This window comes from Pelophylax lessonae, assembly GCF_965119305.1.
Source record: "Pelophylax lessonae genome assembly, chromosome: 4".
NCBI classification, from domain to species: domain Eukaryota; kingdom Metazoa; phylum Chordata; class Amphibia; order Anura; family Ranidae; genus Pelophylax; species Pelophylax lessonae.
Window position 1 is genome coordinate 658,198,283 of NC_138771.1, and position 27,628 is coordinate 658,225,910.

Below are 27,628 nucleotides of genomic sequence, written 5' to 3' on the forward strand. Positions count from 1 at the left end.
TCTATGCTGATGACACCCAAATCTATCTCTCTACCCCTCAGCTCACCCCATCAGTCTCCTCCCGCATCACTGATCTCCTAACAGACATATCAGCCTGGATGTCTCACCACTTCCTCAAACTGAATCTATCTAAAACCGAGCTCATAATATTTCCTCCTCTACGTGCCCCTTCCCTGGAATTCTAAACTCCATTCACACTTCTGTGACTGGTCATGTGACTTTGGACATCAAAGTCGCATGACAAGTCTCCGCCCATTACTTTCAATTTCACCCATTCAAATCAGAGCAACTTAAAGTCGCACTTTAGAAAAGGTGCCTGCACTACTTTGATCCAGAGTGTGTAAAGTCGGATCAAAGTCGCAGTCAAAGTAAAAAATGGCGGCTTCCGCTGGAGCTGAAAGTATCGTCTAAAAACTTTACAGAGAAAACATTCAAAGGAAACCAACCTTTTCTGGTACCGCATCCATGACTAAATCCCCATACATGTTCATCACCTGCAAAATACACCATGTGTTATTATACACACATCCCTCCGTCCTGTACACACCACACTGCGGATCACAGCGGTCACCTACCTGGTCATTCAGCCAGTTCTGACCATACAGGGTGCTCAGGTCATCCATGGTTAATACATGTCTTTTGTATGTGACACGGAAGCTGCGTAGTAGAGTGTTTCCTGGTAGTCTCTGATATGATTGGATGACGTGCTGGACCACCGTCCTCCTGCAGAGGAGATCTTGTTAGTCCTGAAGTGACAATTGATCACGTAAAATTCAGATTAATCTCTATGAGGTGTAGTACTGTCAGTTACCATCACCTCGTGTTACCGGGTTCTTACAGACTTGTGCCACATAGAAAACCCAATCACTACAGAGGGCCACCCACTGTTAGGAACCTATCTTTATGGAAGAGGCACGTGTTGGGGATCCTATCTCTGTGAAAGGAATCTCTATGGAAGAGGCACATGTTGGGGATCCTAGCTCTGTGAAAGGGATCTCTATGGAAAAGGCGCATGTTGGGGATCCTATCTCTGTGAAAGGGATCTCTATGGAAGAGGCACATGTTGGGGATCCTATCTCTGTGAAAGGGATCTCTATGGAAGAGGCACATGTTGGGGATCCTAGCTCTTTGAAAGGAATCTCTATGGAAGAGGCACATGTTGGGGATCCTATCTCTGTGAAAGGAATCTCTTTGGAAGAGGCACATGTTGGGGATCCTATCTCTGTGAAAGGAATCTCTATGGAAGAGGCACATGTTGGGGATCCTATCTCTGTGAAAGGAATCTCTATGGAAGAGGCACATGTTGGGGATCCTATCTCTAGGAAAGGGATCTCTGTGGAAGAGGCACATGTTGGGGATCCTATCTCTGTGAAAGGGATCTCTATGGAAGAGGCACATGTTGGGGATCCCATCTCTGTGAAAGGGATCTCTATGAAAGAGGCACATGTTGGGGATCCTATCTCTGTGAAAGGGATCTCTATGGAAGAGGCACATGTTGGGGATCCTATCTCTGTGAAAGGGATCTCTATGGAAGAGGCACATGTTGGGGATCCCATCTCTGTGAAAGGGATCTCTATGGAAGAGGCACATGTTGGGGATCCTATCTCTGTGAAAGGGATCTCTATGGAAGAGGCACATGTTGGGGATCCTATCTCCGTAAAAGGGATCTCTATGGAAGAGGCACATGTTGGGGATCCTATCTCCGTAAAAGGGATCTCTATGGAAGAGGCACATGTTGGGGATCCTATCTCTGTGAAAGGAATCTCTATGGAAGAGGCACATGTTGGGGATCCTATCTCTAGGAAAGGGATCTCTGTGGAAGAGGCACATGTTGGGGATCCTATCTCTGTGAAAGGGATCTCTATGGAAGAGGCACATGTTGGGGATCCCATCTCTGTGAAAGGGATCTCTATGAAAGAGGCACATGTTGGGGATCCTATCTCTGTGAAAGGGATCTCTATGGAAGAGGCACATGTTGGGGATCCTATCTCTGTGAAAGGGATCTCTATGGAAGAGGCACATGTTGGGGATCCCATCTCTGTGAAAGGGATCTCTATGGAAGAGGCACATGTTGGGGATCCTATCTCTGTGAAAGGGATCTCTATGGAAGAGGCACATGTTGGGGATCCTATCTCTAGGAAAGGGATCTCTGTGGAAGAGGCACATGTTGGGGATCCTATCTCTGTGAAAGGAATCTCTTTGGAAGAGGCACGTGTTGGGGATCCTATCTCTGTGAAAGGAATCTCTTTGGAAGAGGCACATGTTGGGGATCATATCTCTGTGAAAGGAATCTCTATGGAAGAGGTACATGTTGGGGATCCTATCTCTGTGAAAGGGATCTCTATGGAAGAGGCACAGGTTGGGGATCCTATCTCTGTGAAAGGGATCTCTTTGGAAGAGGCACATGTTGGGGATCCTCTCTCTGTGAAAGGAATCTCTATGGAAGAGGTACATGTTGGGGATCCTATCTCTGTGAAAGGAATCTCTATGGAAGAGGCACATGTTGGGGATCCTATCTCTAGGAAAGGGATCTCTGTGGAAGAGGCACATGTTGGGGATCCTATCTCTGTGAAAGGGATCTCTATGGAAGAGGCACATGTTGGGGATCCCATCTCTGTGAAAGGGATCTCTATGAAAGAGGCACATGTTGGGGATCCTATCTCTGTGAAAGGGATCTCTATGGAAGAGGCACATGTTGGGGATCCTATCTCTGTGAAAGGGATCTCTATGGAAGAGGCACATGTTGGGGATCCCATCTCTGTGAAAGGGATCTCTATGGAAGAGGCACATGTTGGGGATCCTATCTCTGTGAAAGGGATCTCTATGGAAGAGGCACATGTTGGGGATCCTATCTCCGTAAAAGGGATCTCTATGGAAGAGGCACATGTTGGGGATCCTATCTCTGTGAAAGGAATCTCTATGGAAGAGGCACATGTTGGGGATCCTATCTCTGTGAAAGGAATCTCTTTGGAAGAGGCATATGTTGGGGTATCCTAACTCTGTGAAAGGAATCTCTTTGGAAGAGGCACATGTTGGGGATCATATCTCTGTGAAAGGAATCTCTATGGAAGAGGTACATGTTGGGGATCCTATCTCTGTGAAAGGGATCTCTATGGAAGAGGCACAGGTTGGGGATCCTATCTCTGTGAAAGGGATCTCTTTGGAAGAGGCACATGTTGGGGATCCTCTCTCTGTGAAAGGAATCTCTATGGAAGAGGTACATGTTGGGGATCCTATCTCTGTGAAAGGAATCTCTATGGAAGAGGCACATGTTGGGGATCTTAGCTCTGTGAAAGGGATCTCTATGGAAAAGGCGCATGTTGGGGATCCTATCTCTGTGACAGGGATCTCTATGGAAGAGGCACATGTTGGGGATCCTATCTCTGTGAAAGGGATCTCTATGGAAGAGGCACATGTTGGGGATCCTAGCTCTTTGAAAGGAATCTCTATGGAAGAGGCACATGTTGGGGATCCTATCTCTGTGAAAGGAATCTCTTTGGAAGAGGCACATGTTGGGGATCCTATCTCTGTGAAAGGAATCTCTATGGAAGAGGCACATGTTGGGGATCCTATCTCTAGGAAAGGGATCTCTGTGGAAGAGGCACATGTTGGGGATCCTATCTCTGTGAAAGGGATCTCTATGGAAGAGGCACATGTTGGGGATCCCATCTCTGTGAAAGGGATCTCTATGAAAGAGGCACATGTTGGGGATCCTATCTCTGTGAAAGGGATCTCTATGGAAGAGGCACATGTTGGGGATCCTATCTCTGTGAAAGGGATCTCTATGGAAGAGGCACATGTTGGGGATCCCATCTCTGTGAAAGGGATCTCTATGGAAGAGGCACATGTTGGGGATCCTATCTCTGTGAAAGGGATCTCTATGGAAGAGGCACATGTTGGGGATCCTATCTCCGTAAAAGGGATCTCTATGGAAGAGGCACATGTTGGGGATCCTATCTCTGTGAAAGGAATCTCTATGGAAGAGGCACATGTTGGGGATCCTATCTCTGTGAAAGGAATCTCTTTGGAAGAGGCATATGTTGGGGGATCCTATCTCTGTGAAAGGAATCTCTTTGGAAGAGGCACATGTTGGGGATCCTATCTCTGTGAAAGGAATCTCTTTGGAAGAGGCACATGTTGGGGATCATATCTCTGTGAAAGGAATCTCTATGGAAGAGGTACATGTTGGGGATCCTATCTCTGTGAAAGGGATCTCTATGGAAGAGGCACAGGTTGGGGATCCTATCTCTGTGAAAGGGATCTCTTTGGAAGAGGCACATGTTGGGGATCCTCTCTCTGTGAAAGGAATCTCTATGGAAGAGGTACATGTTGGGGATCCTATCTCTGTGAAAGGGATCTCTATGGAAGAGGCACATGTTGGGGATCCTATCTCTGTGAAAGGGATCTCTATGGAAGAGGCACATGTTGGGGATCCCATCTCTGTGAAAGGAATCTCTTTGGAAGAGGCATATGTTGGGGATCCTATCTCTGTGAAAGGAATCTCTATGGAAGAGGCACATGTTGGGGATCCTATCTCTGTGAAAGGGATCTCTATGGAAGAGGCACATGTTGGGGATCCCATCTCTGTGAAAGGAATCTCTTTGGAAGAGGCATATGTTGGGGATCCTATCTCTGTGAAAGGAATCTCTATGGAAGAGGCACATGTTGGGGATCCTATCTCTGTGAAAGGAATCTCTATGGAAGAGGTACATGTTGGGGATCCTATCTCTGTGAAAGGAATCTCTATGGAAGAGGTACATGTTGGGGATCCTATCTCTGTGAAAGGGATCTCTATGGAAGAGGCACATGTTGGGGATCCTATCTCTGTGAAAGGAATCTCTATGGAAGAGGCACATGTTGGGGATCCTATCTCTAGGAAAGGGATCTCTATGGAAGAGGTACATGTTGGGGATCATATCACTGTGAAAGGGATGTCTATGGAAGAGGCACATGTTGGGGATCTTAGCTCTGTGAAAGGGATCTCTATGGAAGAGGTACATGTTGGGGATCCTATCTCTGTGAAAAGGATCTCTATGGAAGAGGCACATGTTGGGGATCCTATCTCTGTGAAAGGGATCTCTATGGAAGAGGTACATGTTGGGGATCCTATCTCTGTGAAAGGGATCTCTATGGAAGAGGTACATTTTGGGGATCCTATCTCTGTGAAAGGGATCTCTATGGAAGAGGCATATGTTGGGGATCATATCACTGTGAAAGGGATGTCTATGGAAGAGGCACATGTTGGGGATCCTATCTCTGTGAAAAGGATCTCTTTGGAAGAGGTACATGTTGGGGATCCTAGCTCTGTGAAAGGGATGTCTATGGAAGAGGCACATGTTGGGGATCCTATCTCTAGGAAAGGGATCTCTATGGAAGAGGTACATGTTGGGGATCCTATCTCTGTGAAAGGGATCTCTATGGAAGAGGTACATTTTGGGGATCCTATCTCTGTGAAAGGGATCTCTATGGAAGAGGCATATGTTGGGGATCCTATCTCTGTGAAAGGGATCTCTATGGAAGAGGTACATTTTGGGGATCCTATCTCTGTGAAAGGGATCTCTATGGAAGAGGCATATGTTGGGGATCCTATCTCTGTGAAAGGGATCTCTATGGAAGAGGTACATGTTGGGGATCCTATCTCTGTGAAAGGAATCTCTATGGAAGAGGTACATTTTGGGGATCCTATCTCTGTGAAAGGGATCTCTATGGAAGAGGCATATGTTGGGGATCCTATCTCTAGGAAAGGGATCTCTATGGAAGAGGTACATGTTGGGGATCCTATCTCTGTGAAAGGGATCTCTATGGAAGAGGTACATGTTGGGGATCCTATCTCTGTGAAAGGGATCTCTATGGAAGAGGTACATTTTGGGGATCCTATCTCTGTGAAAGGGATCTCTATGGAAGAGGCATATGTTGGGGATCCTATCTCTGTGAAAGGGATCTCTATGGAAGAGGTACATGTTGGGGATCCTATCTCTGTGAAAGGAATCTCTATGGAAGAGGTACATTTTGGGGATCCTATCTCTGTGAAAGGGATCTCTATGGAAGAGGCATATGTTGGGGATACTATCTCTGTGAAAAGGATCTCTTTGGAAGAGGTACATGTTGGGGATCCTAGCTCTGTGAAAGGGATGTCTATGGAAGAGGCACATGTTGGGGATCCTATCTCTAGGAAAGGGATCTCTATGGAAGAGGTACATGTTGGGGATCCTATCTCTGTGAAAGGGATCTCTATGGAAGAGGTACATGTTGGGGATCCTATCTCTGTGAAAGGGATCTCTATGGAAGAGGTACATGTTGGGGATCATATCACTGTGAAAGGGATGTCTATGGAAGAGGCACATGTTGGGGATCCTATCTCTGTGAAAAGGATCTCTATGGAAGAGGCACATGTTGGGGATCCTATCTCTGTGAAAGGGATCTCTATGGAAGAGGTACATTTTGGGGATCCTATCTCTGTGAAAGGGATCTCTATGGAAGAGGCATATGTTGGGGATCATATCACTGTGAAAGGGATCTCTATGGAAGAGGCACATGTTGGGGATCCTATCTCTGTGAAAAGGATCTCTTTGGAAGAGGTACATGTTGGGGATCCTAGCTCTGTGAAAGGGATCTCTATGGAAGAGGCACATGTTGGGGATCCTATCTCTGTGAAAGGGATCTCTATGGAAGAGGCACATGTTGGGGATCCTATCTCTGTGAAAGGGATCTCTATGGAAGAGGCATATGTTGGGGATCATATCACTGTGAAAGGGATGTCTATGGAAGAGGCACATGTTGGGGATCCTATCTCTGTGAAAAGGATCTCTTTGGAAGAGGTACATGTTGGGGATCCTATCTCTAGGAAAGGGATCTCTATGGAAGAGGTACATGTTGGGGATCCTATCTCTAGGAAAGGGATCTCTATGGAAGAGGTACATGTTGGGGATCCTATCTCTGTGAAAGGGATCTCTATGGAAGAGGTACATGTTGGGGATCCTATCTCTGTGAAAGGGATCTCTATGGAAGAGGTACATGTTGGGGATCATATCACTGTGAAAGGGATGTCTATGGAAGAGGCACATGTTGGGGATCCTATCTCTGTGAAAAGGATCTCTATGGAAGAGGCACATGTTGGGGATCCTATCTCTGTGAAAGGGATCTCTATGGAAGAGGTACATGTTGGGGATCCTATCTCTGTGAAAGGGATCTCTATGGAAGAGGTACATTTTGGGGATCCTATCTCTGTGAAAGGGATCTCTATGGAAGAGGCATATGTTGGGGATCATATCACTGTGAAAAGGATCTCTATGGAAGAGGCACATGTTGGGGATCCTAGCTCTGTGAAAGGGATGTCTATGGAAGAGGCACATGTTGGGGATCCTATCTCTGTGAAAAGGATCTCTATGGAAGAGGCACATGTTGGGGGTCCTATCTCTGTGAAAGGGATCTCTATGGAAGAGGCACATGTAGGGGGTCCTATCTCTGTGAAAGGGATCTCTATGGAAGAGGCACATGTTGGGGATCCTATCTCTGTTGAAGAGATCTCTATGGAAGGACGCACATGTCCCAAGAGTCTCATTAACCGCTTGCCGACTGCCCCACGCAGATTTACTGCGGCAGGGCGGCTTGGCTGCGCATAATCACGTATGATCTATAGGCAGACCGCGGGAGGAGTGGGCTCGATCGCCACCGGCCTCCTGCGATCTTCGGCTAGAATGACCGAAGACCCGCCTGCTTATGTATACAAAGCAGGCGGGTCTTCTGTCAGAGAGGCCGGGAAAGATCGTATGATTCAGCCAAGCTAAACCACCGATCTTCTCCCTGCCTCTGTCCAACCCATCCCCCACACAGTCAGACAGCACTATTAGGCATACACTTAATCCCTTGATTGCCCCCAGTATTAACCCCTCCTCTGCCAGTGTCATTTATACAGTAACAGTGCATATTATTTAGCACTGATTACTAACAATGTCACCGGTCCCCAAAAAGTGTCAAAGATGTCCGATTTGTCCACTGCAATGTCGCAGTCCTGCTAAAAATCGCTGATCGCCGCCATTACTAACAAAAAAAATAAATAAAAAGTCCAAAAATCTATCTCGTAGTTTGTAAACGCTATAACTTTTGCGCAAACCAATTAAAATACGCTTTTTGGGACTAAACTGATAGAAAAATTCGATTTTTTAAAAATCTTTTATTGGGAAGGTTATATAGCAGAAAGTAAAAAATATTGCTTTTTTTTTAAAATTGTCGCTGTTTTTTTGTTTATAGTGCAAAATCTAAAAACCGCAGAGGTGATAAAATACCACCAAAAAAAAAAAAAAAGCTTTATTTGTGGGAAAAAAAAAGGACATCAATTGTATTTGAGTATAGCGTGGCAGGACCGCGCAATTGTTAAAGCACCGCAGAATCGCAAAAAATGACCTGGTCATTAAAGAGGTTGTAAACTCTCTCTTGGAACTTGTACCAATAGGTAAGCCTTTAATAAGACTTACCCCTAGGTATTGTAAATATCTCCTAAACTTGCACCGTTTAGGAGATATTTACTTTTAATGCAGCCGATGACGTCCTCTGTGCATGTGCTCTGAAGGAATGGCCACCCGTGCGATGCATACTAGCTCATTATGCCTTTGTCTTACAGGGTTTTTTTTTCTTCTCATTTTTTTGGGGAGGGTTTACTTCCTCTTTAACCACTTTACCACCGGAGGATTTTCCTGCTAAAAGACCAGGGGTTATTTTGCGATTTTTTACTGCGTGACTTTAACGGACAATCGCGCGGTCGTGCGACGCTGTACCTAAACGAATTTCACGTCCTTTTTTTCCCACAAACAGAGCTTTCTTTTGGTGGTATTTGATCACCTGTGCGATTTTTTGATCACGCGCTATAAACAAAAAAAGAGCGTAATTTTTGCAAAAACAACAATATTTTTCACTTTTTTTTATATGAAATTCCCCCAAAAAAAAATGTAAAAATCAAAATTTTTTAAAATTTTCGGCCAATTTGTTTTACGCTACCTATGTTTGGTAAAAAAAAATCGCAAAAAGCGTATTTTGATTGGTTTGCGCAAAAGTTATCGCGTTTACTAACAAAGGGAAAGATTTTTGTCATTTTTGGTGTTTTTTTTTTTAACGAGTAATGGCGGCGATCTGCGATTTTTTTTGCGGTACTGCGACATTGCGGCGGACAGATCGGACCCTTGACTGACATTTTTGACACTTTTGGGGGTACCAGTGACATTACTGCAGTAATCAGTGCTATATATATGCACTGTTACTGCAAAAATTACACTGGCAGGGAAGGGGTTAACAGTATTGGACAGGGAGGGGTTAAGTGTGTCCTAGGGGCGTGATTCTAACTGTGTAGGGACATGGCTACTAGTGTAAAAACAAAGATCAACAGTTCTACATAGTAGAACTGTTTGATCTTCACTTTTACACAGGGAGAACTGACAGGTGGCTTGTTTACACAAGCCGCTCTGTCTTTCTCCCGCTGTAGCGGCGATCGTAGTGTGACCGGCGGACATCGGGTCCGCCAGTCACACTCCCGCACTCCTCCGTGAACGAGCCGAGGCGGGCGCGCGCCTCGGCGGGCGCGCGCCCGCCCGCTATTGGCTCTGGAAGGAGTGACAGGCGAGCGACGTAGACCTACGTCACTCTGCCTGGCCGGGGCCGACTGCCGCAGTAAATATACTGTGCGCAGTCGGCAAGCGGTTAAGGGGATAAAACCTTCCAGAGCTGAAGTGGTTAAAGAGAACCCCTCAAAAACAAATCGTCCCCTAAGTGATGGAGAAAAAAAAAGTAAAACTCTGATCAGGAGGTCAGATGCTTGGTACCCTTCACCCCCCCGGATCGGCCCCAGTTCCTGCACCTTCACCCCCCGGGTTGGCCCCAGTTCCTGCACCTTCACCCCTTTGGGTCGGCCCCAGTTCCTGCACCTTCACCCCTTTGGGTCGGCCCCAGTTCCTGCACCTTCACCCCTTTGGATCGGCCCCAGTTCCTGCACCTTCACCCCTTTGGATCGGCCCCAGTTCCTGCACCTTCATCCCTTTGGGTCGGCCCCAGTTCCTGCACCTTCATCCCTTTGGGTCAGCCCTAGTTACTGCACCTTCACCCCTTTGGGTCGGCCCCAGTTCCTGCACCTTCACCCCTTTGGATCGGCCCCAGTTCCTGCACCTTCACCCCTTTGGGTCGGCCCTAGTTCCTGCACCTTCATACCTTTGGGTCGGCCCCAGTTCCTGCACCTTCATCCCTTTGGGTCGGCCCCAGTTCCTGCACCTTCATCCCTTTGGGTCAGCCCTAGTTACTGCACCTTCACCCCTTTGGGTCGGCCCCAGTTCCTGCACCTTCACCCCTTTGGGTCGGCCCTAGTTCCTGCACCTTCATACCTTTGGGTCGGCCCCAGTTCCTGCACCTTCATCCCTTTGGGTCGGCCCCAGTTCCTGCACCTTCATCCCTTTGGGTCAGCCCTAGTTACTGCACCTTCACCCCTTTGGGTCGGCCCCAGTTCCTGCACCTTCATCCCTTTGGGTCGGCCCCAGTTCCTGCACCTTCACCCCTTTGGGTCGGCCCCAGTTCCTGCACCTTCACCCCTTTGGATCGGCCCCAGTTCCTGCACCTTCATCCCTTTGGGTCAGCCCTAGTTACTGCACCTTCACCCCTTTGGATCGGCCCCAGTTCCTGCACCTTCATCCCTTTGGGTCGGCCCCAGTTCCTGCACCTTCATCCCTTTGGGTCAGCCCTAGTTACTGCACCTTCACCCCTTTGGATCGGCCCTAGTTACTGCACCTTCACCCCTTTGGGTCGGCCCTAGTTCCTGCACCTTCATCCCTTTGGGTCAGCCCTAGTTACTGCACCTTCACCCCTTTGGGTCAGCCCTAGTTACTGCACCTTCACCCCTTTGAGTCGGCCCTAGTTACTGCACCTTCACCCCTTTGAGTCGGCCCTAGTTACTGCACCTTCATCCCTTTGGGTCGGCCCTAGTTACTGCACCTTCATCCCTTTGGGTCGGCCCTAGTTACTGCACCTTCACCCCTTTGGGTCGGCCCTAGTTCCTGCACCGTCACCCCTTTGGATCGGCCCCAGTTCCTACACCGTCACCCCTTTGGGTCGGCCCCAGTTCCTGCACCGTCACCCCTTTGGGTCGGCCCCAGTTCCTGCACCGTCAACCCTTTGGGTCGGCCCCAGTTCCTGCACCTTCACCCCTTTGGGTCGGCCCCAGTTCCTGCACCTTCACCCCTTTGGGTCGGCCCCAGTTCCTGCACCTTCACCCCTTTGGGTCGGCCCCAGTTCCTGCACCTTCACCCCTCTGGGTCGGCCCCAGTTCCTGCACCTTCACCCCTCTGGGTCGGCCCCAGTTCCTGCACCTTCACCCCTTTGGGTCGGCCCCAGTTCCTGCACCTTCACCCCTTTGGGTCGGCCCCAGTTCCTGCACCTTCACCCCTTTGGGTCGGCCCCAGTTCCTGCACCTTCACCCCTTTGGGTCGGCCCCAGTTCCTGCACCTTCACCCCTTTGGGTCCGAACCAGTTCTTGCACCTTCACACCTCAGGTGAGCCATAATACCTACACCTTTAGATTTCAAATCAGTTCCAAATACCTGCACCTTAGACCACCTCTAGTCCAGATCAGCTTTCAAATTCCTGCACCATCAGAAAGGCAGGGATTTTACATTCATACCAGCAGCTTCTAGCAATTCTACTAGGAAGCTAAAGGGGATAGGCGGGTTGGGTTCTTTACATATAAATGTTCGCAGCCATGCCAGGAAGGAGTGCACACTGATACCGGGAGAAGAGCGACACCTGAACATTGACATCAAACGGGTCTCGTCTCTGTGCAACGGCAGGGGACTGCTTTTCCCATATTTCCACTAAAGCTCGGGGTGTATTGTTCTCTCTAGGTCACCTTGTAAAGTGGTGGCCACACCTTCCGTAAAATGCGCAGCGCGGCATCGGTCCTCAAGCCAAATCGAAGTGCGACTCATTCCCTAGCCAGTCAGTGTGCAGACCTCCCCCCTGCCGCCTCCACAGCAAACGAAAGCGCAAAGCTGGATGCGGTGAGTGGATGACCCAATGAGAATGCATGGCTGTAACGCAGCCAACAGAAATCCTATGTGTGCACTAAAGCGTCATTGGTTGCTAGGACATCGGCGGTCCTAGCAACCAATGACAGCAAGTGCAAGGGAGATTGAGGAGCGAGCACGGAGGCTCCTGGCAAGGGAGAAGGCAGACAGCCGCTGATAGGGATGAGCTGACAAAAGTCCAGGCGCCAGGATGCAGTTTCTAGTCGCCATGGCGACCTGGCGTCTGGGATTTGTCGAACCCTGCTATAATCCATCAGAAAAAAGCCGGCAAAGAACGTTTCTTCATGGAGTCTTTTCAGTGATTTCCGATCAGATTTACTGACTATTTTATTGACATCACAACTTTCCATATCAAACTTTTACAAATTGGAGGGGAAAAAAAAAAAATAAAAAAAAAAATAAAAAAAAAATTTTAGCAGCGACCCAACACAGGGATATAAAAATTTTTTTGTTGTTGATCTTTATTGGTTGCACAGCCATGAACATTGTTATTGAATTATTCAAACTGGTCATGGAAAGCTACTCCCACACCCCCCCTCCCCGAAAACCAGGCAACCTAATACCTTGTTGGTGTGTTAAAGGGCTGTTGGAACACATCCTCCAGCTTCTCCAAGACTTCATCTGTCCCCAGCGGAATCAAACTGCCGTACGTTTGGAGAAACTGGTCCAGAATACCTGCCGGGAAAGAGCAGCAGCCGTCACTCACATGGGCATCTACGGGAAAGCCAGCATCTGAATGTCTAACACATCCCAACCCGGCCAATTCTGACATTTCTCTCCTATATCTACAAATCAGTATTTTTTTGTTAGAAAATTACTCCGAACCCCCAAACATTATTATTATTATTATATATTTTTTTGCAGAGACCCTAAAGAATAAAAAGGCGGTCATTGCAATTTTTTTTTGTCATGGTATTTGTGCAACAATCTCTTTTTTTTGTGTGGAATAAATACCATTTTTAATGCAAAGAAACAATATTTACCCCAATAGTGAAATATAAAAGATGATGTTATGCCGAATAAATTGATGCCCAATATGTCACACTTTAAAAGTGCGCACAAACTACGGTACTTAAAAAATCTCCATAGACAACGGTTTAAATTTTTTTTTACAGGTTACCAGCTTAGTTACAGAGAAGGTCTTGTGCTAGAATTATTTGCTCTCATGCTAACGTTGGCGGGGATACCTTACATTTGTAGTGTGAACACCGTTTACTTATGCAGGCGCAACCTACGTATGGGTTTGATTCTGCAAGCGAGAACGAGGGGATGGGGGGACTTATGTATTTATATTTTTTACTGTCCTCTGCATTGTTGTAATACAGGATTTATATAGCGCCAGCAGTTTGCGCAGCACTTTACAATATGAGGGAAGACCATACAGTTACAATACAGTTCAGTACAGGAGGAATTAGAGGGCCCTGCTCGTTAGAGCTTACAATCTAGAATTTTTTTATCAAATTTATTCCTATCACAAGAAGTGTAAACATTCCTTGTGAAATAAATAAGGCATAACAAGTCCTTTTTATGGAGACATCTGGGGCTCTACACCCTGGAAAGCAGGAGATGAAAACAAAAACAAAAAAAAACAAAAAAAAAACAAAAAAAAAATTGATCTTTGCTTTTCAGGAAAAAAGTGTTTACATCTGCCAGAGCCAGAAAGAAGTGACATCATGATGTCGCTTCCGGTCTCCCAAGATCATAGAGATGGCCGTGGTTGGAGATGGCCAACCATCCAGGTCAGGGGCAGCTCCGCGATAGCCCACTGCCAGATCGGATCCCCCTTTTTCTACAGCACAAGCAACAGCACAAGGAACACAGGGAGTATAGTAGATTACACAAATATGCCGTGTAATAAGGCCCATACCCCAAAGTAGTAATATGCAAAAAAATAGAAAAGCCCGCAAAGCCCCATCTTTTTTCTATTTTTTGCATAGTAGCATTATAAGCTTGCTAGCGGCACAGGGGGGGAAAAGACCGCTAGCGGCACAGGGGGGGGAAAAGACCGCTAGCGGCACAGGGGGGGGAAAAGACCGCTAGCGGCACAGGGGGGGGGGAAAAGACCGCTAGCGGCACAGGGCGGGGGGGGGGGAAAAGACCGCTAGCGGCACAGGGGGGGGAAAGACCGCTAGCGGCACAGGGGGGGGGGAAAGACCGCTAGCGGCACAGGGGGGGGGGGGGGGGGGAAAGACCGCTAGCGGCACAGGGGGGGAAAGACCGCTAGCGGCACAGGGGGGGGGGGGGGAAAGACCGCTAGCGGCACAGGGGGGGGGGGGGGGGGGGAGACCGCTAGCGGCACGGGGGGGGGGGGGGGAAGACCGCTAGCGGCACAGGGGGGGGGAAAAGACCGCTAGCGGCACAGGGGGGGGGGAAAAGACCGCTAGCGGCACAGGGGGGGGGGGGGGGGAAAGACCGCTAGCGGCACAGGGGGGGGGGGGGGGAAAGACCGCTAGCGGCACAGGGGGGGGGGAAAAGACCGCTAGCGGCACAGGGGGGGGAAAAGACCGCTAGCGGCACAGGGGGGGGAAAAGACCGCTAGCGGCACAGGGGGGGGGAAAAGACCGCTAGCGGCACAGGGGGGGGGAAAAGACCGCTAGCGGCACAGGGGGGGGGAAAAGACCGCTAGCGGCACAGGGGGGGGGAAAAGACCGCTAGCGGCACAGGGGGGGGGAAAAGACCGCTAGCGGCACAGGGGGGGGGAAAAGACCGCTAGCGGCACAGGGGGGGGGAAAAGACCGCTAGCGGCACAGGGGGGGGGGAAAAGACCGCTAGCGGCACAGGGGGGGGGAAAAGACCGCTAGCGGCACAGGGGGGGGGGAAAAGACCGCTAGCGGCACAGGGGGGGGGGGGGGAAAAGACCGCTAGCGGCACAGGGGGCAAAAAAAAGACAGCTAGCGGCACAGGGGGGAAAAAAAGACAGCTAGCGGCACAGGGGGGAAAAAAAGACCGCTAGCGGCACAGGGGGGAAAAAAAGACCGCTAGCGGCACAGGGGGGAAAAAAAGACCGCTAGCGGCACAGGGGGGAAAAAAAGACCGCTAGCGGCACAGAGGGGAAAAGACAGCTAGCGACACAGGGGGGAAAAGACAGCTAGCGACACAGGGGGGAAAAGACAGCTAGCGGCACAGGGAGGAAAAGACAGCTAGCGGCACAGGGAGGAAAAGACAGCTAGCGGCACAGGGAGGGGGGGAAAGACAGCTAGCGGCACAGGGAGGAAAAGACCGCAATCGGCACGGGGGGGGGGGGGACAGCTAGCGGCACAGGGGGGAAAAAAAAGACAGCTAGCGACACAGGGGGGAAAAAAAGACAGCTAGCGACACAGGGGGGAAAAGACAGCTAGCGGCACAGGGAGGAAAAGACAGCTAGCGGCACAGGGAGGAAAAGACCGCTAGCGGCACAGGGAGGAAAAGACCGCTAGCGGCACAGGGAGGGGGGGAAAGACAGCTAGCGGCACAGGGAGGAAAAGACCGCAATCGGCACGGGGGGGGGGGGACGACGACGACAGCTAGCGGCACAGGGGGGAAAAAAGACAGCTAGCGGCACAGGGGGGAAAAAAGACAGCTAGCGGCACAGGGGGGAAAAAAGACAGCTAGCGGCACAGGGGGGAAAAAAGACAGCTAGCGGCACAGGGGGGAAAAAAGACAGCTAGCGGCACAGGGGGGAAAAAAGACAGCTAGCGGCACAGGGGGGGAAAAAAAGACAGCTAGCGGCACAGGGGGGGAAAAAAGACCGCTAGCGGCACAGGGGGGAAAAAAAGACCGCTAGCGGCACAGGGGGGAAAAGACAGCTAGCGACACAGGGGGGAAAAGACAGCTAGCGACACAGGGGGGAAAAGACAGCTAGCGGCACAGGGAGGAAAAGACAGCTAGCGGCACAGGGAGGAAAAGACAGCTAGCGGCACAGGGAGGGGGGGAAAGACAGCTAGCGGCACAGGGAGGAAAAGACCGCAATCGGCACGGGGGGGGGGGACAGCTAGCGGCACAGGGGGGAAAAAAAAGACAGCTAGCGACACAGGGGGGGAAAAAAGACAGCTAGCGACACAGGGGGGAAAAGACAGCTAGCGGCACAGGGAGGAAAAGACAGCTAGCGGCACAGGGAGGAAAAGACCGCTAGCGGCACAGGGAGGAAAAGACCGCTAGCGGCACAGGGAGGGGGGGAAAGACAGCTAGCGGCACAGGGAGGAAAAGACCGCAATCGGCACGGGGGGGGGGGGACGACGACGACAGCTAGCGGCACAGGGGGGAAAAAAGACAGCTAGCGGCACAGGGGGGAAAAAAGACAGCTAGCGGCACAGGGGGGAAAAAAGACAGCTAGCGGCACAGGGGGGAAAAAAGACAGCTAGCGGCACAGGGGGGAAAAAAGACAGCTAGCGGCACAGGGGGGGAAAAAAAGACAGCTAGCGGCACAGGGGGGGAAAAAAAGACAGCTAGCGGCACAGGGGGGGGGGGGAAGACAGCTAGCGGCACAGGGGGGGGGGGGGGGAGACAGCTAGCGGCACAGGGGGGGGGGAAGACAGCTAGCGGCACGGGGGGGGGGAAGACAGCTAGCGGCACAGGGGGGGGGAAGACAGCTAGCGGCACAGGGGGGGGGGAAGACAGCTAGCGGCACAGGGGGGGGGGAAGACAGCTAGCGGCACAGGGGGGGGGGAAGAAAGCTAGCGGCACAGGGGGGGGGGAAAGACAGCTAGCGGCACAGGGGGCCATCAGGAATTCCATGTGTGCATACACCGGCTAAAGCATCACTGGTTACCAGGACATTGGCGGTTCTAACAACCAATGACAGCAAGTACAAGGGAGATTATTGAGCAGCCAGCGAGCACGGAGGCTCCCGGCAGTAAAGAAAGCAGAGAGCCGGAACGGGCTGACAAAAGACCAGGTGCCAGGATGCAATTTCTAGTTGCCAACTTGCCATAGCGACCTGGCACCTGGGATTGGTGGAGCCCTGCTCTTTGATAACCTGCTGCCAGATCAGATCCCGGGCTTTCTTCAGCACAAGGAACACAGGGAGTATAGTAGTATTATTACTTTTCACATAAGGAGCAGCATAGGGAAAACAGCTAGCAGCACAGGCAGCCAACAGGAATCCCATGTGTGCACACAGAGGCTAAAGCATCATTGGTTGCTAGGACATCGGCAGTCCTAGCAACCAAAGACAGCCAACAGGAATCCCATGTGTTTACATACAGCGAGCAGCACCGGGGGGGGAAAACAGCGAGCAGCACACCAGTGGCATCACCAAATATCCTGAGACTGGAAGTCAGAGGCAGCAGTGCCTAGGCACCCACCTAACCCATGAAGTACACCACTTTCCAGGAGGATTCCAGGACAAAAGGCATACATTTCTGCATAATGTTTAAAGACAATTAACATTTCTCTATAAATATGGATGCTGGTGGTGATGCAATAAGAGGTAACCTGTGCTCCAACCCACAGCCCTTCCCCCCTCATTTCTGGTGGTGATGTGATAAGGGGTAGTCTGTGGTCCTGCCAACAGCCCCCCCCCCTCCTTCTTGGTGATGATGTAATAAGGGTGAAGTTCCAGGTTCCTTCCCAGCAGTGATGTAATGACCGGGGGGGGGGGGGGCTTGTGCTGCTTAGGGCTCTACCCCCTCCTCCCTGCCGGTGATGTAATAAGAGGTAGTCTAGTCTGTGTTCTCACCCAAAGCTCTCACTCCTTCCCAACACTGATGTAACGAGGGGTGTTTTTGTGTTCTCTCCCTCCTTCCCAGGGGTGAGGTAATGCAAAGCGGTCTAGTGCTCCTGCCCCTTCTTCTAGGTGGTGATGTAATAAGGGGCAGTCCTGGGAAATAAAACAAGTCCTAGGCAATTACTTCAAGTAACCATTAAGGCCACTTTCACACAGGCGGACCATTCAGACCTGCCTGTCAGTTTTTTTGGCGGATCTGAACGGTCCCCCCATGCTATGGGGCATCGGATGTCAGCGGATCCGTCATATCTGGACGGATAGAAACCCTATTTTCCATCCGTCCAGCGGATGGGATTAGATGAGAGACGGTGCGTTCCCATCCGATTCCCCCATAGAGAAGAATGGGGATCTGACACCTCCCTCTCTGCACACAGCCCGGAGACACAGCTGTCATCCTCCTGCTCAGCGGGGGAATCGGCGGATCGATCCCCCGCTGAGAAAAATGGAGTCCGTCTGACGGACTCCAAGTGTGAAAGGGCCCTAAGAGCCGGTTCACACTATTACAACTTGCCAGGCGACTTGTCAGCCTGGCAAGTCGCACACCGCCGGGTCCATTGAGTAGTACAGGACCCGTTCTAATAGGAGCGACACAAGTCGCTCCGACTTAGAAAAAGGGTCCTGTACTACTTCGGGGCGACCTGGAGGCGACTTGTATAGACATTCATTAGATGAAGTCCGTGCAAGTCGTGCCGCACGCGACTTCACAGGTCGCTCCCGAAGTCGGAGCGACCTAATGTGAACGGGGACTAAAACGTTTTATTAAACGTTAAGCAGCTACAAAAAGAGTAAACACACACTCACCTCTCCCACGATCCAGCAATGCGGCCGCCTGAAGCCTCCATTCTCTCCCTCACCGTGGCTCTGGAATCACTAGTGTGGGCACCCGGCCGTAACAACTTGCGGCTTCACAGACGGGTGCGTACTACACATGTGCGAGTCGCGCTGCGTGTTGTGAATGCCTGGGTAATCTTCTGGGACCTGTGACGTGTCCCAGAAGATTGCAGGGAGGGAGGGGGAGACCTGTCAAATCTAGGTACCCCTCCCCAAAAAACAAATGACATGCTAAATGCGTCAGGGGGTCAGGAGTCCTTAAAGCGGAAGTTCCCCTTTTGGGTGGAACTTGGCTTTAATAATAAAAAAAAAAGTAACAAACAGGTTTATATTTACCGACTCTGTGCAATTCCATTACACAGAGCAATCCCAACCCTCTTCGTTTTGGTACCTTCCACTGGCGCTCTTAGCTCCTCCCCTTTCAAGTGCCCCCATATAAAAGGTGCATTCTTTGGTGGCACTCCCAAACCTTGCTGTCTATTAACCACTTGCCGACCGCTCACATTGAGCGTACTGCGGCAAAGTGGCTCGGACGCAGACCTACGCTCTGGACTCCTCCCCTTGTGGGTGGCGCGTGCGCCGCAGGAGGCTCGCTCCCGCTGTATTCAGTCACAGCGGGAGTCGGGCCAGGGGAGGAGCGGCGGTGATCACCGCCGCTCTTCCCCGATCGGAGATCTAGTGTGGAAATCCGCCCACTTGTGTAAACAAAGCAGGCGGATCTCCTAAGTGACAGGCAGGGACAGATTGCAGGGTTCAGCATAGCTCAACATGCGATCTCTCCCTGTGTCACACAGTCCCCTCCCCCCACACACGTTAGTAAGCACCAGGCATACATTAACCCCTTGATCACCAATAAAGTTAACCCCTTCCCTGCCAGTGTCATTATTACAGTAACAGTGCATATTTATAGCACTGATTACTGTGTAAGTCACTGGCACCCCCCAAAGTGTCAAAAATGTCAGTCAGGGGTCCGATCTGTCGCCGCAATGTCACAGTCCCGCCAAAAAAAGAAAAAAAAAATCACAGATCGCCGCCATTACACGTTAAAAAAAAAAAAAAAAAAATTACAAAAATCTTCCCTTGGTTAGTAAACGCATAACTTTGCGCAAACAAATCAAAATACGCTTATTGCGATTTTTTGTTTACCAAAAAATATGTAGCAGAAAACAAATTGGCCTAAAATGTTAAAATATTTTGATTTTTACATTTTTTTGGGGAATTTCATATAAAAAAAAAAAGTGAAAAATATTGTTATTTTTGCAAAATTTACGCTCTTTTTTTGTTTATAGCGCATGATCAAAAAAAATCGCACAGGTGATAAAATACCACAAAAGAAAGCTCTGTTTGTGGGAAAAAAAAGGACGTCAAATTCGTTGGGGTACAGCGTCGCACGACCGTGCAATTGTCCGTTAAGTCACGCAGTAAAAAAAACAAAAAAAACAAAAAAAACGCAAAAACCCCCTGGTCAGGAAGGGGGTAAAATCTTCCGGGGCTTAAGTGGTTAAAGCGGAGTTCCGGCCTCGGGGGTCAATTTGAGCTAAAAATACCCCCGGGACAGTCAGGGCTAGTACATTCCATAATGGCTAGCCTCTGTACTGTCCCGGGTCACACTTACCTGCAAGAAGAAATACCTTGAAAATTTCTTCTCCAGCGCTGCCATCTCAGGTGTGGGCAGCTGAAGCCGCAGCGTCCTCTTCCGTGACGTCAGAGTCCCACAATGCACTGCACCGGCCCTGCTCGTCACTTCCGGTGCAGGCACGTCATCCCTGCATGCCCAAAAGCTGTTTAGCATGGAATGCCGCGCCTGCACCGGAAGTGACGAGCGGGGGCGGTGCAGGCACATTGACTCCTGGGAGCGATGACGTTCAGCTCCCAGGAATCATCGCAAACCAGAAGTGACGGCGCGGGCCGCGGCCGCAGAGGGAGAAGTGGAAGGAAGGCGAGTATATTTTCTTCTATAATAAGGTAAGTGACCAAAAAAAAAAAAAAATCGCCAGTATCCATTTCTTTTCCAGGTTGCCCTCAGCAAGCTGATGGCCCAAAATCGATTTTGAGGCCGGACCTCCGCTTTAACAGCAGCAGAAGCCAATGGCTTTTAGCATGATTGTGCACGGCTCTGCGTATATTTTGATGCATTCAACAGACAAGGTGTGGCTTACTTTGTACGCACGCCACGTGCTCTTCAGTCAAGGCTGGGACCTCCTTCTCTAGAGGCGGAGTTAAGTCTTCTTCTTGGTGAGGCCCGTTTTGAGCCAGGCCGTCTTCATTGCCGATAGTGCAGACGTTGGTGATGAGGATGCTTTCGGGTTCTGCTGGTAGTGGAGAAAAGCCGTTGGGGATCCCATGAGTAGGACCTGAGGAAGAAAAAATAAAGCCGAAGTGAGGGTAGAGGATTCTGGGAAGTGAGCCTCAGGATTATCATGCGATACGCCTCTTACCTGTCTCCTCCGCTTCCGCTATATGATTGGCAGCGACTGTTCCTCCCTTGCAAATCTGTGTTGTGCCTTCCCCAATTCCACCCCCACATTCCCCCGCCTCCTTCTCTTCTTCGGCTCACTGCCCGCCTCCGTCTTCCCCCCACACTCCCCCAAAGTTTCCAGTAGAAGGGCAGTGTAACTGTCCGCTTGTAGAGGCGGCAGGTACAGGGAGCGTAAATTGCGCAGCCGCACCCTCCTCCCGCTCCGATGTCTGGGCGGCTGCCGGCATGGTTTGCGGTACTGAGGCTCCTCCTCTTCCTCTTCCTCCCAGCCGTTGTCCTCTTTGAGCGGGAAGAGCTTGCCGTGTTTACCTGGGGGCAGCAGGTGGCTAGAGAAGGTGGGCAGGTGGCGCTGGACGGGGGCGTGCCTCATCGCGGCAATCTGTAATGACACAAACAGATATTCTAATTACAGCTACAAACATCCCCCCCCATCCAACATATAAGGGGGGTGGGGGGAGGGGATCTGAACCTGGGGAGCAATGGTGGCCGTATCTTTTACCAACATTTCTTCAAAAATGACTTGGAAGTAAACAGTGAAGATGATAAATATTAGACCCTCGGTGTAACATTGCTCCAGGCGGCGGGAAAATAGAGCGCCATTCCCCTTTACTGTGCACCAAAATCTTCTTACTGGAGCTGGAATGAATTTCTCTTTCCTGAACTTCCGGTCAGAGAGCGATCACCGACTATACTGGAGGTCTAATGGTTCCCTGTGTGCTGCCAGCAAGCAAAGCCCAGGAATCCCCCCTCCCCCCAAGAAAAGGCGCAAAGCACAGGCACCCCCCCCCCCCCCAAGCACAGCAGGATGCAGGCATCCCCCCCCCCAGCACAGCAGGCAAAATGTATGATTCCCCCCCCCCAAGCACAGTGGGACGCAGGCATCCCCCCAGCACAGCAGGTGAAATGCAGAAATACCCCCCCCCCCAAGAATAACAGGCAAAGCACAGCAGTATACAGGCACCCCCTCACTGCACAGCATGCAAAGCGCAGGAATACCAATCACCCCCCCAAAGTACAGCAGGCTTCTCCAAACTGCAAGGCACAGACATCAACTCCCCCCAAAAGTACCGCAGGCAAAAACACATGCTCCTCCCCCAGCACAGCAAGGCACAGGGACCCCCCCCCCCCCCCAGCAGAGCAGGCATCCCGTCCCCGAGAATAATAGGCAAAGCACAAGCATCCCCCCCCAGCACAGGATAACACAGCCCCCCCCCCCCCGAGCACAGCAGGCAAGGCTCAGAATACCAATCCCCCCTCCCCCCCAGCACAGCAGGCAAACCACAGGCAGTACCCCCCCAAACTACAGCAGGCAAGGCGCAGGCAACCACCCCAAGCACAGCAAGGTGAGGCACAGGCATAACCCCCCCCCCCCCCCCCCAAGTACAGCAGGCAAAATGCATGCTTCTCCCCCCCAAGCACAGCCAGGCATCACCCCCCCCCCCCCAAAGTACAGCAGGCAAAGCGGAGGCATCAAACCACACCAAACCAAAGTACAGCGGGCGAAGCACAGGCATTAACTCCCCACCCCCACCCCAAACTACAGCAGGCAAAGCACAGGCAGCCTCCTAAAGCACAGCAAGGGGCAGGCATGAAACTCCCCCCAAGCACAGCAGGCAAACCGCAGGAATACCCCCTCATATGTCCAACAGGCAAAGTGCAGCCATCTCTCCCCCCCCCCCCCCCCCCCAGCATTCACATATTTTCCCGTCCCCCAGCAAAGTGTAAGTATCCCCTCCTAGCATACAGGCAATGCGCAGGCGTCCTCCCCCTAAGCACAGCGCCAGCATGCTGCCTGTAAAGTGCATGCCCCCCCCCCCCCCAACATACCACTGCCTGTAATATGCATGCCCCCCCCCCCGAACATACCACTGCCTGTAATATGCATGCCCCCCCCCGAACATACCACTGCCTGTAATATGCATGCCCCCCCCGCGAACATACCACTGCCTGTAATATGCATGCCCCCCCCGAACATACCACTGCCTGTAAAGTGCATGCCCTCCCCCGAACATACCACTGCCTGTAAAGTGCACCCCCCTGAACATAGCAATGCCTGTAATATGCTTTGTATAGCAGGGCCCTCTCTTCCCTCCTGTATAGTAATCATACGTCTCCCTTTATATTGTAAAGCGCTGTGCACACTGTTGGCGCTCTATAAATCCTGTAGGGGGCGGACGGGGGACCTCGGCACTGCAGCTGAAACTACAATCTCCCCATTTCTGGACAGAGCAACGTTTTTTTTTTTTCTCACTGTCTGTATCCCATTGGGGAGATTTCCCATCACTTCCTGTCTCATTGCTAAACAGGAAGTGAGAGGAAATCCCTGGATCCAGTGTCCCCATTGGATGATTTCCCCTCTATTACTTTTCTGGGGACAACCAAAAATTTGCGATTACTTTCAGCGATGATTTGGGGGGGGGGGGGGGATTTTCCTAACCAGGACACAGACAGAGATAGAAACAGACAGAGGTCCAATCCCGATGCCTTTAGTTGTACCATCAGGTGCACCGTCCAACGGCAGCGGCTGTCAGTGTTTGACAGGGTGCCCCACCCCCATCTACACTCCATACACCGGGGATGACCCCCCCCCAGGACAGGTAAAGAACAATCATCATTTCATCAATCTTTTATGTGTCAGCCCTAAAGGAACATCAGGGGTACAGAGACTGACACCATAGAATATAATGGGGGGGGGGGGGGGCAGAGACTGACACCACACAGTATAATGGGGGGGGGGGGGGTACTATCAAGGAGAGTATATGAACAGTATATTGGGGTGCAGGGACAGATGGACAGGTATCCTATAGGAGGGTGCGGTATAGAGGGGTGCACAGTGGGGGGGGGGGGGTGGGGGAAGGGGGGTGCGGTATAGAGTGCTCAGTGGGGGAGGGGGGTGCTGTATAGAGGGGGGGGGAAGGAGGTTGTGGTATAGAGGTGTGCAAAGTGGGGGGGGGGGTGCAGTATAGAGGGGCGCACAGTGGGGGAGGGGGGTGCAGTATAGAGGTGTGCAAAGTGGGGGAGGGGGTGCAGTGTAGAGGGGGGTGCAGTATAGAGGGGCGCACAGTAGGGGAGGGGAAGCGGTATAGGGGGGCGCACAGTGGGGGAGGGGGTTCAGTGTAGATGGGTGCTCAGTGGGGGAGGAGGGTGCAGTGTAGAGGGGGGTGCAGTGTAGAGGGGCACAGTGGGGGAGGGGGGTGCAGTTTAGAGGGGCGCACAGTGGGGGAGGGGGGTGCAGTATAGAGGTGTGCAAAGTGGGGGAGGGGGTGCAGTGTAGAGGGGGGTGCAGTGTAGAGGGGCGCACAGTAGGGGAGGGGAAGCGGTATAGGGGGGCACACAGTGGGGGAGGGGGTGCAGTATAGATGGGGGTGCAGTGTAGAGGGGCACAGTGGGGGGGGGTGCAGTGTAGGGGGGGTGCACAGTGGGGGAGGGGGGTGCCGTATAGAGGGGGGGGGGGGGGAAGGAGGTTGTGGTATAGAGGAGTGCACAGTGGAGGGGGGGGGGGGGGGAGGGGGGTGCAGTATAGAGGTGTGCAAAGTGGGGGAGGGGGTGCAGTGTAGAGGGGGGTGCAGTGTAGAGGGGCGCACAGTAGGGGAGGGGAAGCGGTATAGGGGGGCACACAGTGGGGGTTCAGTGTAGATGGGTGCTCAGTGGGGGAGGAGGGTGCAGTGTAGAGGGGGGTGCAGTGGGGGAGGGGCGCACAGTAGGGGAGGGGAAGCGGTATAGGGGGGCGCACAGTGGGGGAGGGGGTGCAGTATAGAGGGGGGTGCAGTGTAGAGGGGCACAGTGGGGGGGGGTGCACAGTGGGGGAGGGGGTGCAGTGTAGGGGGGGTGCAGTGTAGAGGGGTGCACAGTGGGGGAGGGGGGTGCAGTGTAGAAGGGTGCACAGTGGGGGAGGGGGTGCAGTGTAGAGGGGCGCACAGTAGGGGAGGGGAAGCGGTATAGGGGGGCGCACAGTGGGGGAGGGGGGTGCATTGTAGATGGGTGCACAGTGGGGGAGGGGGTGCAGTATAAAGGGGTGCATGCACACAATGGGGGAGGGGCACACAGTATGTATGGTGGGGTGCACAGTGGGGGAGGGGCACACAGTTTGTATGGTGGGGTGCACAATGGGGGAGGGGCACACAGTATGTATGGTGGGGTGCACAGTGGGGGAGGGGCACACACTATGTATGGTGGGGTGCACAGTGGGGGAGGGGCACACAGTTTGTATGGTGGGGTGCACAGTGGGGGAGGGGCACACAGTATGTATGGTGGGGTGCACAGTGGGGGAGGGGCACACAGTTTGTATGGTGGGGTGCACAGTGGGGGAGGGGCACACAGTATGTATGGTGGGGTGCACAGTGGGGGAGGGGCACACAGTATGTATGGTGGGGTGCACAGTGGGGGAGGGGCACACAGTATGTATGGTGGGGTGCACAGTGGGGGAGGGGCACACAGTATGTATGGTGGGGTGCACAGTGGGGGAGGGGCACACAGTTTGTATGGTGGGGTGCTCACACAATGGGGGAGGGATGCACATTATATATAGTGGGGTGCAGTACTGAAGGGCAGACACAATGGGGGAGGGGTGCAATATGGAGGGGTACACACACGGTGGGGGAGGGGTGCACAGGATATATAATGGGGGAGGGGAAGGCGGTGCACACATGGCGGGGGAGGGGTGTCTCGGGCTCTCCCGTACAGGCTGTCGGTACTGTCAGGCCGGCGGCTCCTCCTCTCATCCCTCTCCCGGCTCTCCGGGTCTCGGCGCTCTCCTCTCTCTGGCGTCGTCGGTGGCGGGCGTCGCGGGGAAATGACGTCGGGCCCTGACAGGCCGACGGAGCGGGTCACTATGGTAACGCCTCCTCCCGCGCCGGATGCGCCGCCATCTTGGAACTCCCGCGCCTCTGCTCAGCCGAGTCTCCAGGAAGCGCTCCTCCCGCCATCTTGGTGCTCCGGAGTCCGGCGGCCATCTTTGTACACCCAACGACACCCTCCGCTCGGTTGAGAGCGGCCGACAGCCAACATATTTCGGTATTTGCGGTCAGCCATACCAGGAGCGGACTCTTACCGCGATATATCTCCCTGCGTGAGGCGGTGGAGGCTCAGGAGAGGGTCAGAGGCCTACTTAGCTGAAGAAGCGGCCGCCATCTTGGTACACCCAGAAACCTGACAGCACGTGCTCATTGTTCTCTGTCCTCCAGGTGCTTCACCTGAACCCGGCTCCAACCTCAACTGAACCCTCTTCACAGGGAAGGGCTGTGCTCCAGGCTGAGCCCCAATTACCAAGTGCCCCCCCCCATTTCTGCCATTTATAACCCTTCCTCGCTTCCCCAGTGAGCGTCAGCGCTAAATTCACACCAGTGCCCCAAGCAGGCAGCCATCTCCTTCTCACATACGCGTCCTCTCACATTTATTACACAATAAAGCAATCACCTCAGGCCGCTACAGAATGCCTTAGATGGCTGACATTGCCATGGTGATTCCCAGAGTGAAAAATGGTGTCCTTGTTCTGTCACCATGGTAACCAGAGACACTGTGATATAATCCTGGCCTTGTGACCTTTCGCTATTAGTAACATCGACAACAAGTCTAGTTTTTATCCGCCACAGAATACCTTACTAAGCCGCCGTCACCATGGTAATCCTAAAGACACAAAATGGCGTCCATGTTCAGTCACCATGGCAACCAGAGTCATAAAATCCCAGGCTTGTGGCCTTTCCCTATTAATAACGTTGACAACCATTCCCGTTTTTAGCCGCCACAGAATACCTTACAAGGCCACTGCCGCAACAGTAATTCTGAGAGTGCGAAATGGCGTCCATGTTCTGTCACCATGGTAACCAGGGACGCTGTGATATATTCCTGGGCCTGTGACCTTTCGCTATAAATAACATCAAGTCCAATTTTTATCCGTCACAGAATACCTTACTAGGCCGCTGTCGTCATGGTAATTCCAAAGACACAAAATGGCGTCCATGTTTTGTCACCATGGTAACCAGGGACGCTGTGATATATTCCTGGGCCTGTGAGCTTTCGCTATAAATAACATCAACAAGAAGTCCAATTTTTATCTGTCACAGAATACCTTACTAGGCCGCTGTCGTCATGGTAATTCCAAAGACACAAAATGGCGTCCATGGTAACTGGAGTCACGGCCTTTTCTGGGATCAAATCCCAGCCTTATGTCCTTTTCCTATTAATGTTGACAACAATTCCTGTTTTTACCCGCCACAGAACACTTTACGAGGGCACTGTCGCCACAGTCTTTCAGAGAGTGCAAAATGGCGTCCTTGTTCTGTCACCATGGTAACCAGAGACACTGTCATATAATCCAGGCCCTATGGCCTTTTGATATCAATAACATAGAGTGAGTGAGAGTCACTGGGATAAAATCCTGGCCTTGTGGCCTTTTCCTATTGATAACATGGATAACAATTCCTTTTTTTGCCTCCCACAGAACATCTTACTAGGCCATTGCTGTGGTAATTCCAGGAGTACAAAATGGCATCCATGTCCTGTCACTGTGGTAACTGTGGACTATAATGCTGGTCTTCTGACCTTTCACTATAAGTAACA

The 27,628-nt window shown here is 51.7% G+C and overlaps 1 protein-coding gene across 1 annotated transcript in view; it reads right to left on the reverse strand.

The window, feature by feature from the left end:
• Positions 1-25,874, reverse strand: part of SENP3 (SUMO specific peptidase 3) — a 50,434-nt gene extending 24,560 nt beyond the window's left edge. Inside the window, 8 exon segments of the mRNA XM_082256898.1 lie at positions 447-494; positions 576-723; positions 12,620-12,731; positions 20,751-20,986; positions 21,067-21,122; positions 21,125-21,226; positions 21,228-21,449; positions 25,752-25,874. Of these exon segments, the coding sequence (XP_082113024.1) occupies positions 447-494; positions 576-723; positions 12,620-12,731; positions 20,751-20,986; positions 21,067-21,122; positions 21,125-21,226; positions 21,228-21,440 (915 nt within the window). The 5' untranslated portion in view covers positions 21,441-21,449; positions 25,752-25,874.
• Positions 25,875-27,628: the final 1,754 nt, after the last annotated feature.